Source organism: Thalassophryne amazonica, chromosome 12, assembly GCF_902500255.1.
Source record: "Thalassophryne amazonica chromosome 12, fThaAma1.1, whole genome shotgun sequence".
NCBI classification, from domain to species: Eukaryota; Metazoa; Chordata; class Actinopteri; order Batrachoidiformes; family Batrachoididae; genus Thalassophryne; species Thalassophryne amazonica.
Window position 1 is genome coordinate 21,973,428 of NC_047114.1, and position 13,420 is coordinate 21,986,847.

A 13,420-nucleotide genomic window follows, 5' to 3' on the forward strand; every position below is an offset into this window, starting at 1 on the left:
AGGTTACATGGTCTGATTCCTGCTCCAGGAGCAGCAGCCATTGATGTCTCGGGATGTTTGGACCTCAGGTGTCGCAGCATTGAAGACGTCTTGTTACTGTACCTCAACTCTTGATCACAAATCAAGCACTTGACCTTTTTGGGGCTTATTAGATCAAAGTGCTCCCAAGCAATTGATTGTGCTCTTCTTGGAATTGGCTCCTCCATGTCCCTTCCTCACCACTACTCACTCTCACACACACACACACACACACACCTTTCTCACACCTTTCACTTCAACAAAATCACAGCTCTTCAGTCGTTCAGCTCAGTCTCTGATCTACCTATAATATATAGTCGAACCTATAACCTGTGTTGATGTACTGTGTGAATAAATGTTGTATATGAATGGATGCCTGTTGTGTGTGGTGTGTGTGTGTCTATGTTAGATCGTATGTGTATGTAGCTAACTATACTAAATGAACTATAAACTAGACCTAAATATAAACTAATGCTTTCCTTGCCTCCGATTAACATGGTAATTGATAATAACGGTGTCGCTAACAATCTCCTCCTCTCAAAAACCTACGGTTTGAGCTGCGATTCACAGCTCATTTAAATACTTGGCGGGTCATATTAAAATGCCCAGATTATTCGAATTTTATGCGAAGCTCGACACGTGGTGTGACGTAACGAGGCCTTACCTTTTAATGTTAATCTGACCTGTTAAGGTCTTCTGAAACAGTTGATAGATGTATTTTATAACTTAAAAATGGGACCGATGCTAACGCGTTAGCATGTCTATGGCGTTTTCAATGTTGAAGTTAGCATTAAGCTGTTGCAGCTGTCAGCACATTTGTTTTCTGTATAATAATTCATGGCTCAGCGTTTGTTGTCGTAAAAGAGTCAAATGTATTACAAATTGTAATATTTTATTCATTAATTTTATTTATATATCAATAATAATAATAGCAACAACAATAATAATAGTAATAATAACTAATACTGCCACAATACAGTTTTAGAGAAACGGACAAAAAGAATCTGATAACAATGAACATAAATAAATATAGAAATAACTGTTTCCTGTGAACACCTAGTGAGTCTTAAACCTCCACTTCATCCCTGTTTTATTTAAGTTTAATGACAATTTGTTTTGGTCAAACCACATCATAAAAATATCTTATTAAATATAACATATTACACTTTCATCAGGCCTTTAAAATACTTTTGTGGACTCCTGCTGCAATATGTTGTCAGTGGATGAGATAGTTGCTGTAGGCATCTAAAAATGCTCATAATCAGGTGAAACCTGATGGAAATCTCTTTGGGGTGTGTCGGCGATGTACGTGGTCTGTACATAAAGTAACGGTCCTTTTTATTTTTTTAAAAAACTATATGGATTTCATTCATATGTTTTTACGTCAGACATGCTTGAACCCTCGTGCGCATGCATGAGTTTTTCCACGCCTGTCGGTGACGTCATTCGCCTGTGAGCACGCCTTGTGGAAGGAGTGGTCCCGCCCCCTCATCGGATTTTCATTGTCTGGAAATGGCGAAATGAAAAGGACTTTTTTTCCATCAGAATTTTTTCAGAAGCTGTTAGAGACTGGCACCTGGAAACCACTTGAAAAATTTATCTGACTTTTGGTGAAAATTTTATGGGCTTCACAGAGAATCAGGACTTTAACTACAGCTTTAATGACCCCTTTAAGGACGGTCAGTGCACCGCGCTCCAAGCTGTGATGTCGCGGCACAAACCACTGGATCATTTCTAAGCTGATGGATCTGTGGATATGAGACCGTCGTGTGCTCTTTCTCTGGTTATCACAAGAGCTGGACATCAGCCATTTTCCGGCAGATTTCACTTTTAACAAGAGATTTTGTCATGGAAAGCCGCGCGGAGGCTTTGCACATCACGACAGATTCGCTGATGAAGCGAGACAAAGGAACACCTCCGTTTCGGAGTGTTAGAGGACAAGTTGGGACATGCCTATTTCGGCTTTCAATGCGTACCAGTCGAGTGAGTATAAGAGAACTTGTGGAGAGCTGGACATGTCCCAAATTGCACCATTTTCTAGAAAAAATTGTGCAATTTGGTGCATTCCTGTGCATTTTAACAGACAGGAATGCATCAAATTGCACCATTTTTCTAGAAAATGGTGCAATTTGGTCCCCCAGACCCCCAAACTCAATATTGCTCCCCCAGCTTTAAAAAGGGTTCTGACTCCCAGGTGTGATCTAAAGGTATACATGATTTAGACCTGGTTTGACTACGCATTATAAATTTGGTGTTTGCGTTAATAAAAAAGGAACATAACAGTGTGTGGGGGGGGTCTTCAATATGGCTTGTACCTAGGGCCCAGAATTTGGTGCTATGCCCCTGTCTGCATGCGCAACATTCAGTGCGTGCGGGAGAGAAAATAAGCTTGAGTATCGATCTTTTTACATGAGGATTGTTCAATATCAATACCGGCGTTGGTATAGATATTATCGATATTAGGATCGATCCGCCCACCTTCATCAGAATTAAGCAGTGTGGGGTTAGGGTTAGGGCCTGGTTAGTACTTGGATGGGAAACCTCTTCAGGACACCAGCAGCTGTGTGTGTGTTTTTCCAGGTAACACTGGAGTTGCATCAGGAAGGGCATGTGCTATGGTGACCCCGAAAAAAAACGGGAGCAGCCGAATATACAACAACAACAACGACAACAGCAGAAGTTTTCTTGAGAAATGTCAGAGGATGAATACATGAACATTTCCAAGTCACTGAATATTTCTTAGATTTTATTTTTATTAGGGGAGGTGATGGTCTAGTGGTTAAGGTGTTGAGCTTGAGTCCAGAAGATCATGGGTTCAAATCCCCGCCTGACTGGAAAATCACTAAAGGCAAGGCCTTTAATCCCCTATTGCTCCCAGTGTGTAGTGAGCGCCCTGTATGGCAGCACCCTGACATTGGGGTGAATGAGAGGCATAATTGTCAAGCGCTTTGAGCATCTGATGCAGATGGAAAAGCGCTATATAAATGCAGTCCATTTACCATTTTATTTTCATCAATCATTCAGAAATACAAACACTGTGGTACTTTATAGTAAATTTGTGTCAGGTAGGCAGTTCTCAAATACTAAATGTCCATGCTGGAAGGAGACAAGTGAGGGAAGCCACAAAGACACAATTCTGGAAGAACTTTTGGCTTCTGTGGGTGTTGAATGAAGAAACTGAGAATAGTGCAACATTTTTATTTTCATCTTAATTTTCCATATAATCCCATTTTTTTCTGATTTGCGGTTGTTTTCTGTTGTGTTTCTGAAATTACAGAATTGCTATAAAGAACAGTGTTAACATTTTATTGTTTTTTTTAAACTTTGGAGAGTTAATGTAAACACTACACTCTTAGACCAACGAAAGCTTCCAGTAGAGACCGTGTACAGTGTCTGTCAGAAATAGTCCACATCAAGACTGGGCCTGTTCAGTCATCTCCATGTCCACCGTCCTGTCCAGGAGTCGATCAAAAGACACCAAGAGATAATCACAGCAGCTTGAGAACATAAACAGCTCATAATGTTTAACGTTCACACCAAATGAAGCAGTTTGGAACACCACCACACAGTAACCAGAAATATGATTTAATAAACCTCCAAACAGAGGTTAGTCTGTTAGCGTCCTGGTTCAGACTAGAAGAGAGGGGTGTGTCCAGGCTTCTGTTGTCACACACAGAATCACCCACGATCCTCTCCTTTATTCATTAATGAGTTCATTGTGATGGAGCCACAGTCAACACTGATTTCATCTCACACTGTTCAGTCAAATGTCTCTTGGACAGTGGATGGACAGTCTTCTCAAGAAGACATCAAGTGCTGCAAAGTCACAGCTTTGAAGGAACTTCACAGGGCTCACAGGAATTTAGAGCATGATGATGCCAGACATCAGGGGCAGGAGGTCTTCCATCCAAGTCCCAACCCTCCACACCCCCACGTTGTCAGGGAGAAGCTCCAGCATTTAGACTTTTCTAAATACCAATGGAAGCCATTTGCTGTGACTTCAACTTTACATTTTATCTGAAAATTACTAAATTAGGCCTTGTCCACACAGAAACGGGTACGATCTTTTGTTATTTTCATGAAGCGATCCATAATGAAGAGATGTTAAAGTGAAGCAGTGGGGTTGAGTATTTTTAAAACAAACCGTGCTGTGTCTTGGTCCACTGGCTGCTCTCCACCTCACAGAGAAAGTGAAAGGACGTGCACTTTAACTTAAACAACTTTAACTATTCAAAAAAATGCCTTCATTCGGAATCGATCAGAGTTTTGATCTGTTTGTCAACAGAGGACCCAGCAGATTTATCTATGTGACTTTTGCAGAAATGATGCACTCCACAGACCAGTTTTTCACAGGATGTATGCATGTGCACGTGCAGCCCGCTCACTGACTGAGGATTTTGCTGACAGCTGGCACTTATGGTCCAGGAAAGCTCCAAAAATATAATAATAATAATAATTTCTTGTGAAAACAGAACATAAACCCCCTAAATATGAAAATCTGCATGATGGTGCAGCTGCAGGAAAACACTGTTTCCGAAGACATTGATTATAATTTTACACATCTTCACAAAGCTCTGCATATATATATATATATATATATATAGAGAGAGAGAGAGAGAGAGAGAGAGAGAGAGAGAGAGAGAGAGAGAGAGAGAGAGAGAGAGAGAGAGAGAGAGAGAGAACTTGAGCGGCCCTGCCACCTTTCTCCTTGTAATGTGGAGTTGTGACAGGAAAGGCATCCAGCATAAAACGTGCCAAAATTCAACATGCAGGTCGACCTTTGACCTGTTGTGGTGACCCTGAGTGAAAACAAGGGAGCAGCTGAAGGGACTTACTTGTTTATATATATATATATATATATATATATATATATATATATATATATATATATTTATTTATTTATTTTATTACTACTTTGGTTGTACACGGGACATCGGACTTCAACAGGAGTCAAAGCACAAAACAAAATAAACTGTAATAATTAAACAGTAAATTCCAATAATAAAAAGTACACAACATCAATGCACAAAAATACCAAATTAAAGAGCTGATGAGAAATAAATGGTGTAACTTTGGGTTTGACTCTTCAAGAGTCACATTTAACAGGTGTAACTTATACTCCAGTCTGTATTTTCTACACAGATCACTGATTTGATTTCACTGGCTATTTATAAATTAATTAAATATCAAGTGCAAAAAAGTAGTTAGTACTCTGAGTACACTATTTTTCAGAGAAATTTCGAATAGATAAGTCACAGGACCTCCCAAATTCATAAGAAAACCATGACTTATACTCCAGGAAAATACAGTAGTTTCTGAGAAGAGTTCTTTCCACTAAAGTACTTTTTAGCACTCAAACATTTACTTGTAAATGAGTATTATTTCATCAATGTACTTGTATTGTAAGTACTTGTACTTAAGTTTCCAGTACTCTTTCTACCTCTGCTCAGAGCTTTGTGTGTGTTCCAGACCACAGCAGGACACAGCGCCCTCTGCTGGACCTGAACCTGAACCCAGCTTGGTGTCTCTGAAGAGTGACAGGTCAAAGAGACGTCTCATTGATTTCAAAGGACAACAAGCGTCTGCTGGACAGAAGTGAGCTCTTACTGACACTAAAATCTGACTGTGTTCATGTTTTCAACATTATTCATCAGCTGAATTTTAGCATAAATAGGAGTTTTCTTTAATTAATAATGTAACACACACACACACACACACACACACACACACACACACACACACACACACACACACACACACACACACACACACACACACACACTTGACTGTGCAATAAACAAACATGAATCTGTGCACACAGTTCACAAAAGTGTGTTCAAAGGATATGAATTTCAGGACACAGTTAATCCACTATTATTAAATTTACTTCCACCTGAGCCTCGGGGTGGTGGTGGGGGGTCCGGGGTCCGTACAAATCTGAGACCTAAAAACCTTTGACGAGACACAAAGGAGCAACCTGCTCAGCTCGCCGCTCTCACTGGAGCGACAACATACAGAATTTGTCTCTTGCTAATCCAAACATTCCAATCATATCTTTCTGAACTCTTCCTCATCAAATGCCATCATGTCAATGTTTACAATGTGCTTGAGCGATAACAGGTGAAGTTGCTCATAAAGTACAAGTTTCTTAAATATTTATTACGGCCACTTTTAAAACTTCAGTTATCTTGATAATTTTATTACTGGTAAATTTTAGAATTGATTTAGATTATATATATATATATACGTATATATATATATATATATATACGTATATATCAATCAATTCAATCAATCAATCAATTTTTTTATATAGCGCCAAATCACAACAAACAGTTGCCCCAAGGCGCTTTATATTGTAAGGCAAGGCCATACAATAATTATGTAAAACCCCAACGGTCAAAACGACCCCCTGTGAGCAAGCACTTGGCTACAGTGGGAAGGAAAAACTCCCTTTTAACAGGAAGAAACCTCCAGCAGAACCAGGCTCAGGGAGGGGCAGTCTTCTGCTGGGACTGGTTGGGGCTGAGGGAGAGAACCAAGAAAAAGACATGCTGTGGAGGGGAGCAGAGATCGATCACTAATGATTAAATGCAGAGTGGTGCATACAGAGCAAAAAGAGTGCATACAGAGCAAAAAGAGAAATACAATATATATGCCAAAATTCAACATGTAGGTCCATCTTGGACCTGCTGTGGCGACCCTGAGTGAAAACAAGGGAGCAGCCAAACGGACTTTTGTTTTTTTTATATATATATATACATATATTTTATTACTAGCTTGGGAGGAAATGAGATCAAATTAACGAGCTAATGAAAAAATGGTGTGAGTTTGGGTTTGACTCCTCAAGTGTTAAGTTTAACAGGTGTAACTTATACTCCAGTCTTTCACTGGTTATTTATAACTAATTAAATATCAAGTGCAAAACAGTAATTAGTACTCTGTGTACGTATTTTTTGGCAAAATGTCGCACCAGATAAGTCACAGGACCTCCCAAATTAGAAAGAAAACCATGACTAATGGGCCTTTCACACGGAATCCGTCAGATGCGTCAAAAATGGGTCTAAAAAGCATTATTTTCAATGAGACGCGTTGCGTTTTAGATGCGTCACGTCAAAAGCCGAGCTAAACCGACGCATGTAACGGGACCGCGCATTTCCGCTTGTCAGCAGGCTGACGGAGTCAAAAGTTCAAGCCAATCCAACTTCCGACCTGCTGAGCTGTGACGTACCTTTGCGTTGTCCAATAGGAACGACGCGTCAGGCCAAAACACGGAAGACGGGTGGCAGAAACCGCATTGGCCGCCATCTTGGAAGGGCGTCCTACCTATGGCAGCCAAGCCAAACCACTCATCTGTACAAAATGGATCGGTGGAAACCACTGACCCGTGCAAAACAGAAACGTGTCACAGGACTGCTCATTTATGGAGCAGTTTTCTGAAGAAAAATCCTTCTAAATGTTTTTTGTTGTTACCTCATTATTTCTGATTACTGTTAAAAACAGTTTAGAACAGTTGTAATTAAAATAGCTAAATAAATCAATAAATGGTTCTTCAGAAACCTTTTGTCTGTAAATTAAAACCACCTGTTATTTCAGATTATTTCATTTCTTGTTTAACATAAGGAACCTCAGACATTTATTTTTAGACAAAATAACATGGAAATTTGTACATTTTTTTTTAAATTCTGGTAGATTATTTATATCTCATTTTAAACAGAAAAACAGACACTTTAAATAAATACTGTTTATTATAAATGCAAATAATAATAATATAACAATGACTGCAGTGTGATTGTAAAGTAGGATTTCTGTGACAAACCTCATGATGACTATATATATATGTGTGTCATTTCAACTTGTAATTTCGCCAAAATATGTAATTGCAAGGTAGCTCCTGTCAGTATGCGATGGTTGTGTCACTGTAGCAGGTTTCCACGATCCATCCTCTTGGCGGAAGCGAATGTGTGCACCTGCTGGTAGAGGTGGGAGGGCTTTAGCTGACCTGTTGTAGTACAGCTGCTGCCGGCGTTGGCAGGTTTCTCTCTGCTGCTTCATGATGCGCTGAGGGGTGACTTTTGGCTGTAGTTGTGCAGCTGTTGTGGGAAGGATAGAGCGCAATCTGCGGCTCATCAACAGCTGTGCTGGAGACTTCAGGTTGTCCACAGGAGTGTTTCGATACTCCAACAATTCAATGTAAGGGTCTTTGCCATCTGCCTGGGCTTTGTCCAGGATGCGTTTGGCTGTTTGTACTGTCTTTTCAGCGAGGCCATTACTTTGTGGGTATCTCGGGCTTGTGGTGATGTGTGAGAAGTCCCACACTTCTGCAAAATGCTGAAATTCTGCTGCGCTGTAGCAGGGACCATTGTCGCTTATGACACGTTCAGGAATGCCGTGCCGTGCAAATGCTGCTTTGAGTTTTAAAATCACAGCAGATGCAGTGCTACTGCTCAGTCTCTCCATTTCAAAGTATCGACTGTAGTAGTCCACGACTGTGATATAGTCATGTCCATTCCATGTGAATAAGTCTGTTCCGATTACTTGCCATGGCCTTTGTGGGATAGCGTGTGATAGTAGCGGTTCCTTAGTGTTGGCGCTGCGCCGCTCTTGGCATATGCTGCATTGTCCAACAAGTGTTTCTATTTGCTGTCCCATTCCTGGCCAGAACAGAAGGTCACACACACATGTGACCAGCATGGATGCGGTTCAGCATCTCCTGTCTGAGGCTCTGGGGCACAATTATTTTTCACCTTTGAACATTATGCTTTCAGCTTCACTGATCTTGTCTCTGTGATTCCAGTACTCCTGCACGAGTGGTGGGCATTGTTTGCGGACACTGGGCCAGCCTGATTTGATGACTTGTTTTAACAGTGTAAGCTGTGAGTCCTGCACGGTTGCTGCTTTCATCTCTTGAAGTTTTTTGTCGCTCACTGCTAGGTTGCTTATGAGAGAGTGTATTTGTGCATCCATACCTTCACACAAGCTGTTATCACAGTACTCAGTTGACTTTCTCGACAACGTATCAGTCACTGGTATTTCTTTTCCAGCTTTTTGCGTGATGTGGATGTCGTATTTTTGAAGTTGCAGTATCATCCTTTGAAGACGAGGTGGTGCAGCAGCGAGTGGCTTCTTGAGTATTGCCTCCAGAGGTTTGTGGTCAGACTCCACGGTCACTTTCCTGCCGTACATATACCGTATTTTCCGGACTATAAGTCGCACCGGAGTATAAGTCGCACCAGCCACTTTATCCATTATAAAGAAAAATAAACCATAAATAAGTCGCACCGGAGTATAAGTCGCACCAGCCACTTTATCCATTATAAAGAAAAATAAACCATAAATAAGTTGCACTGGACTATAAGTCCCATGGACATACAGGTATGTTAACATGAAAAGTTCAGATGATAATATTGTGACGGCTACCGTTTTCGGATGCATATTTAACCAGTCTTAACTTGTAATCTGCAGAGTATGATTTTCTTTTTGGTGGCATTTTTTCGGGCCTTCTCCGTTGTCTTGTTATGTTATCAGTAACGTTGAAATTTTTATTTTTCTATGGTAGTCAGAAGTCGCAGGAACAGTCACACAAGCCTCGAGTACCCTCTCGTGAGCTGCATTTTACCTGTTTGTATTTTGCGGACCACATTGCGAGCCAAACCATGCAGCACCTACCTGCGCAGCTCATGACCGCCCAGCGGTGTCGATACAGCTCCTTCCAAGTGCAGACGCTAATCCTCCGCCGTCGCTCAGCGCTCCCATGCAGCTCTCGGCGTCAACTCTGCTCACACTGATATCCAAGGGTTGAAGCTGTTTTGTTAGCTGTCCTGGAATAAACACCATGTTCGTCTGCTTCAAACGCTTTTCACAATCATCAACGCCAGCTCCTTCCAAGTGCACACGCTAATCCTCCGTCGCTCACCCAGTGCTCCCACGCAGCTCTCAGCGTCAACTTAAACACTCTGCTCACATTGATATCCAAGGGTTGAAGCTGTTTTGTTCGCCATGCTGGAATAACAGCAAGCACCATGTTCATCAGCTTCTCACGCTGTGGGTGAGGTGAGGAATACGCGTCCAACGTTCTGTTCTCTGATTGGTTATCGCGACCAGCATAACCTATAGGACGGCCACCATACTACAGTGCCCATGATGCATTGCATTTCCTTTTCTGGTGGCCATTTTAAAACATAGATTGACTCTGTCACGTAAAATTGTTTTGTTACAGTAAATTAATTGAGATCCTACTGGTATATTTTTCATTTATAAGTCGCACCGGAGTATAGGTCGCACCCCAGGCCAAAACATGTAAAAAAGTGCGACTTATAGTCCGGAAAATACGGTACTCATGAAAACGTTTACATCAAAAGAGCACCGCATACAGCTCTTTTTCGATCTGAGCGTAGTTTTGTTCTGTGCTGTTGAGTGATTTGGATGCGTAGGCAACCGGTCTGCCATCCTGGAGCAGTACGGCGCCTAGGCCGCTCTTTGAGGCGTCCACCTGGAGGGACAATTTCCTTCTGAAGGTCAAGGTCGGCTAACACTGGGTGGTTTGTGATTAGCTCTTTGATTTGCTCAAATGCTCTGTCGTGTACAGCATCCCAAATGAACTCGCTGTCCTGCTTTAGTAACAGTCTTAGTGGTGTATTCACCTCTGAGATGCGTGGAGTGAACCTGGCCAGATAATTGATCATGCCCAATATTGTCTTGAGTTCCGACTTGGACTGTGGTGGCTGCATGTCTTGTATGGCCTTCATTTTTTGTGGGTCTGGGCTGATGCCTTTGTTGGAAAGCTTGTGGCCAAAATAGCTGACTTCTTGGACACAGATTTTGCACTTGTCTGGGTTTAACTTTAATCCCTTTTCTCTTGTGCGTTGGAGCATTGCTCTCAGGTTTTCGTCATGCTCCTTCTTTGTTTTGCCAGAAACGAGAATATCGTCTACAATGGCAGCAACACCCCTAAGTCCTTCATATGTCTCGTCCACACGTCTCTGAAACTCGTCCTGTGCTGAGCTAATACCAAAAGGCACCCTAAGGAATCTGTATCTGCCAAATGGCGTGTTGAAAGTGGTCAGCAGTGACGATTTCTCGCTCAGTTTAATGGCCCAGTAGCCTGATCTTGCGTCAAGTACACTAAAGTACTGTGCTCCTGCAAGCTTTGTTGTGATGTCTTCGAGTGTTGATAGAGGATAGTGTGGTCTCTGAATGGCCTTGTTTAGATCTCTTGGGTCTAGACATATGCGTAGTTTAGGTTTTTGGGCTTTTTCTACAACAACAAGGGCACTGACCCATTCGGTAAGTAAGTAAGTAAGTAAATTTTATTTGTATAGCACCTTTCACAGACAAGAGCCACAAGGTGCTTCACAACATAAAAAGCACAATACACCACACAATACACCACACAGTGGCCAAGACATTTAAAAATATAGCATAGCAGCCCAAAACCTAAGCAAAAGCTTGTGTAAAAAAGAAGGTCTTAAGTTGGCTTTTAAAAGTGTCAAGAGTCCAGTGAGCGCAGAGAGAGCGAGAGACCATTCCAAAGCCTGGGAGCAACAGCCTGGAAGGATCGCTCTCCTCTGGTTGAAAAACGGGTGCGTGGAACCATCAACAAATTTTGATCCACAGACCTCAACGCCCTGGCAGGGGCATAAGGCTGGATGAGGTCACAGATATAGGAAGGCGCCTGACTCTGTAGAGCTCTAAAGGTTAAAACCAAAATTTTAAAATTGATCCTGTAGGACACTGGCAGCCAATGAAGCTCCTTTAAAATTGGGGAAATGTGAGTCCTCCTGTTGGCTTGTGTCAGAATTCTCGCTGCAGAGTTCTGTACCAACTGCAGTCGACGGAACTCCTTCTTGTTTAGACATGAAAACAAACTGTTACAATAGTCTAAACGTGTTGACACAAAAGCATGAATAATAAGCTTTAAATCATTTCGTGACACCATTTTCCTGAGCTTAGAGATGGTAGGCTCAGTTACCTTTTTAATGATTTTATTGTCCTTCATTTTGTCAAGCTCTTCTTTGAGCCTTACTCGTAGTGCCATGAGGACTCTGCGTGGAGGGTATACCACAGGTGTTGCGTCTGGATTGATGCAGAATGTGCATTCTCCTTGGAACTCTCCAATGCCCTGGAAAACATCAGCGTAGTCCTTTAGTATTGCTTTTGGGTCGTTGTCTGTTTTGCTTTGACGCACTCCCATAACCAGTCTTATCAGGTTTAACTCTAGGCTAGCACTTAGTCCTAGGATGGGTGGTGCTTTCGCATTGATGATGTGGAAGTCCAGTTGTTTTGCTTGGTTGTTGTATTCACACTTTAGGTTGCAGATGCCTCGTACTTTTAGGGCTTTTCCACCATATGCTGTGATGGATTGTGCAGGTGGCATTGTGGGTACATCGTTGAACAGTGCCTTGTAGATGCTGTCTGGAATGGCATTAATCTCTGCACCTGTGTCAATTTTGAACTTCACAGTTTGTTGGTCTGGTCCTACCTTTATGTCTGCGTAGGCTTGTACATTGCTTTTGTTTGTGTTTACAGTTGTGATGCTATCGACAAATAGTTCTCCAATCACAGCCACTTAAGCCGAGAACTTCTTCTGGGTTGTCTGGGTGTCTTGGTGGCTTTCCTCACTCTTCTTGCACAGTTACTCAGTTTTTGAGAACTGTCTACTCCATGCAGATTTAACTTAGAGTGCCATACTGTTTTTATTTCTTCATAATTGATGTAAACAAAGTCCAAGACATATTCAGTGGCAGCTTTACTATCAGAGAGCCTCGTCCACAACTAACACAAAAGACTCCATATATATATATATATATATATATATATGTGTGTGTGTGTGTGTGTGTGTATTTTGAAGTGGATTGACGAGTCGTGCTGCGCTGAACACAGCTGGAACAGATCGGATCTGCGTGACTTTCAACACTAATATTTGGGAATGTGTGTGTGTCAGAGTAAGTTTAATACTTTACTTACATAATTTAATGTAAACTTATTTTACTGGCTGGATATCAGGTCAGAATGATATTTTAACATGTATTTTGCAAGCTTTTTTCTGAGTGTGTTCACTCGTGTATCCACATTGAAAAAGCAGTAACATCCGGGCACTTCGTCAATATTTTGCCCGGTTAGGAGGCGTCATATCACTGTCATGTTTAATTGGCAGCATTAGGAGTGAGGACTCTAGTCCTCATATTAACCTCTATTCTGAGTACCAAAGTCTCTCTCTCTCTCTCTCTCTCTCTCTTTCGCTCTCTTTTGCATGTGTCAGTAGCCAGTCACCCATTTCTATTGTCAGTTTGAATTCTACATGCCAAAATAATAAAAAAAAAAGTATATCAGTGTAAACTGTACTGCTATGAGTATTAGTTTCATTAAAATCTTAATGATTCCATCCTGAGTACAAACATGA

The 13,420-nt window shown here is 41.5% G+C and overlaps 1 protein-coding gene across 1 annotated transcript in view; it reads left to right on the plus strand.

The window, feature by feature from the left end:
- Window positions 1–13,420, plus strand: part of LOC117521623 (NACHT, LRR and PYD domains-containing protein 12-like) — a 177,440-nt gene that overhangs the window by 18,090 nt on the left and 145,930 nt on the right. Inside the window, exon 3 of the mRNA XM_034182961.1 lies at window positions 5,488–5,613. Within this exon, the coding sequence (XP_034038852.1) occupies window positions 5,488–5,613 (126 nt within the window). The remainder of the gene's footprint in view (window positions 1–5,487; window positions 5,614–13,420) is intronic.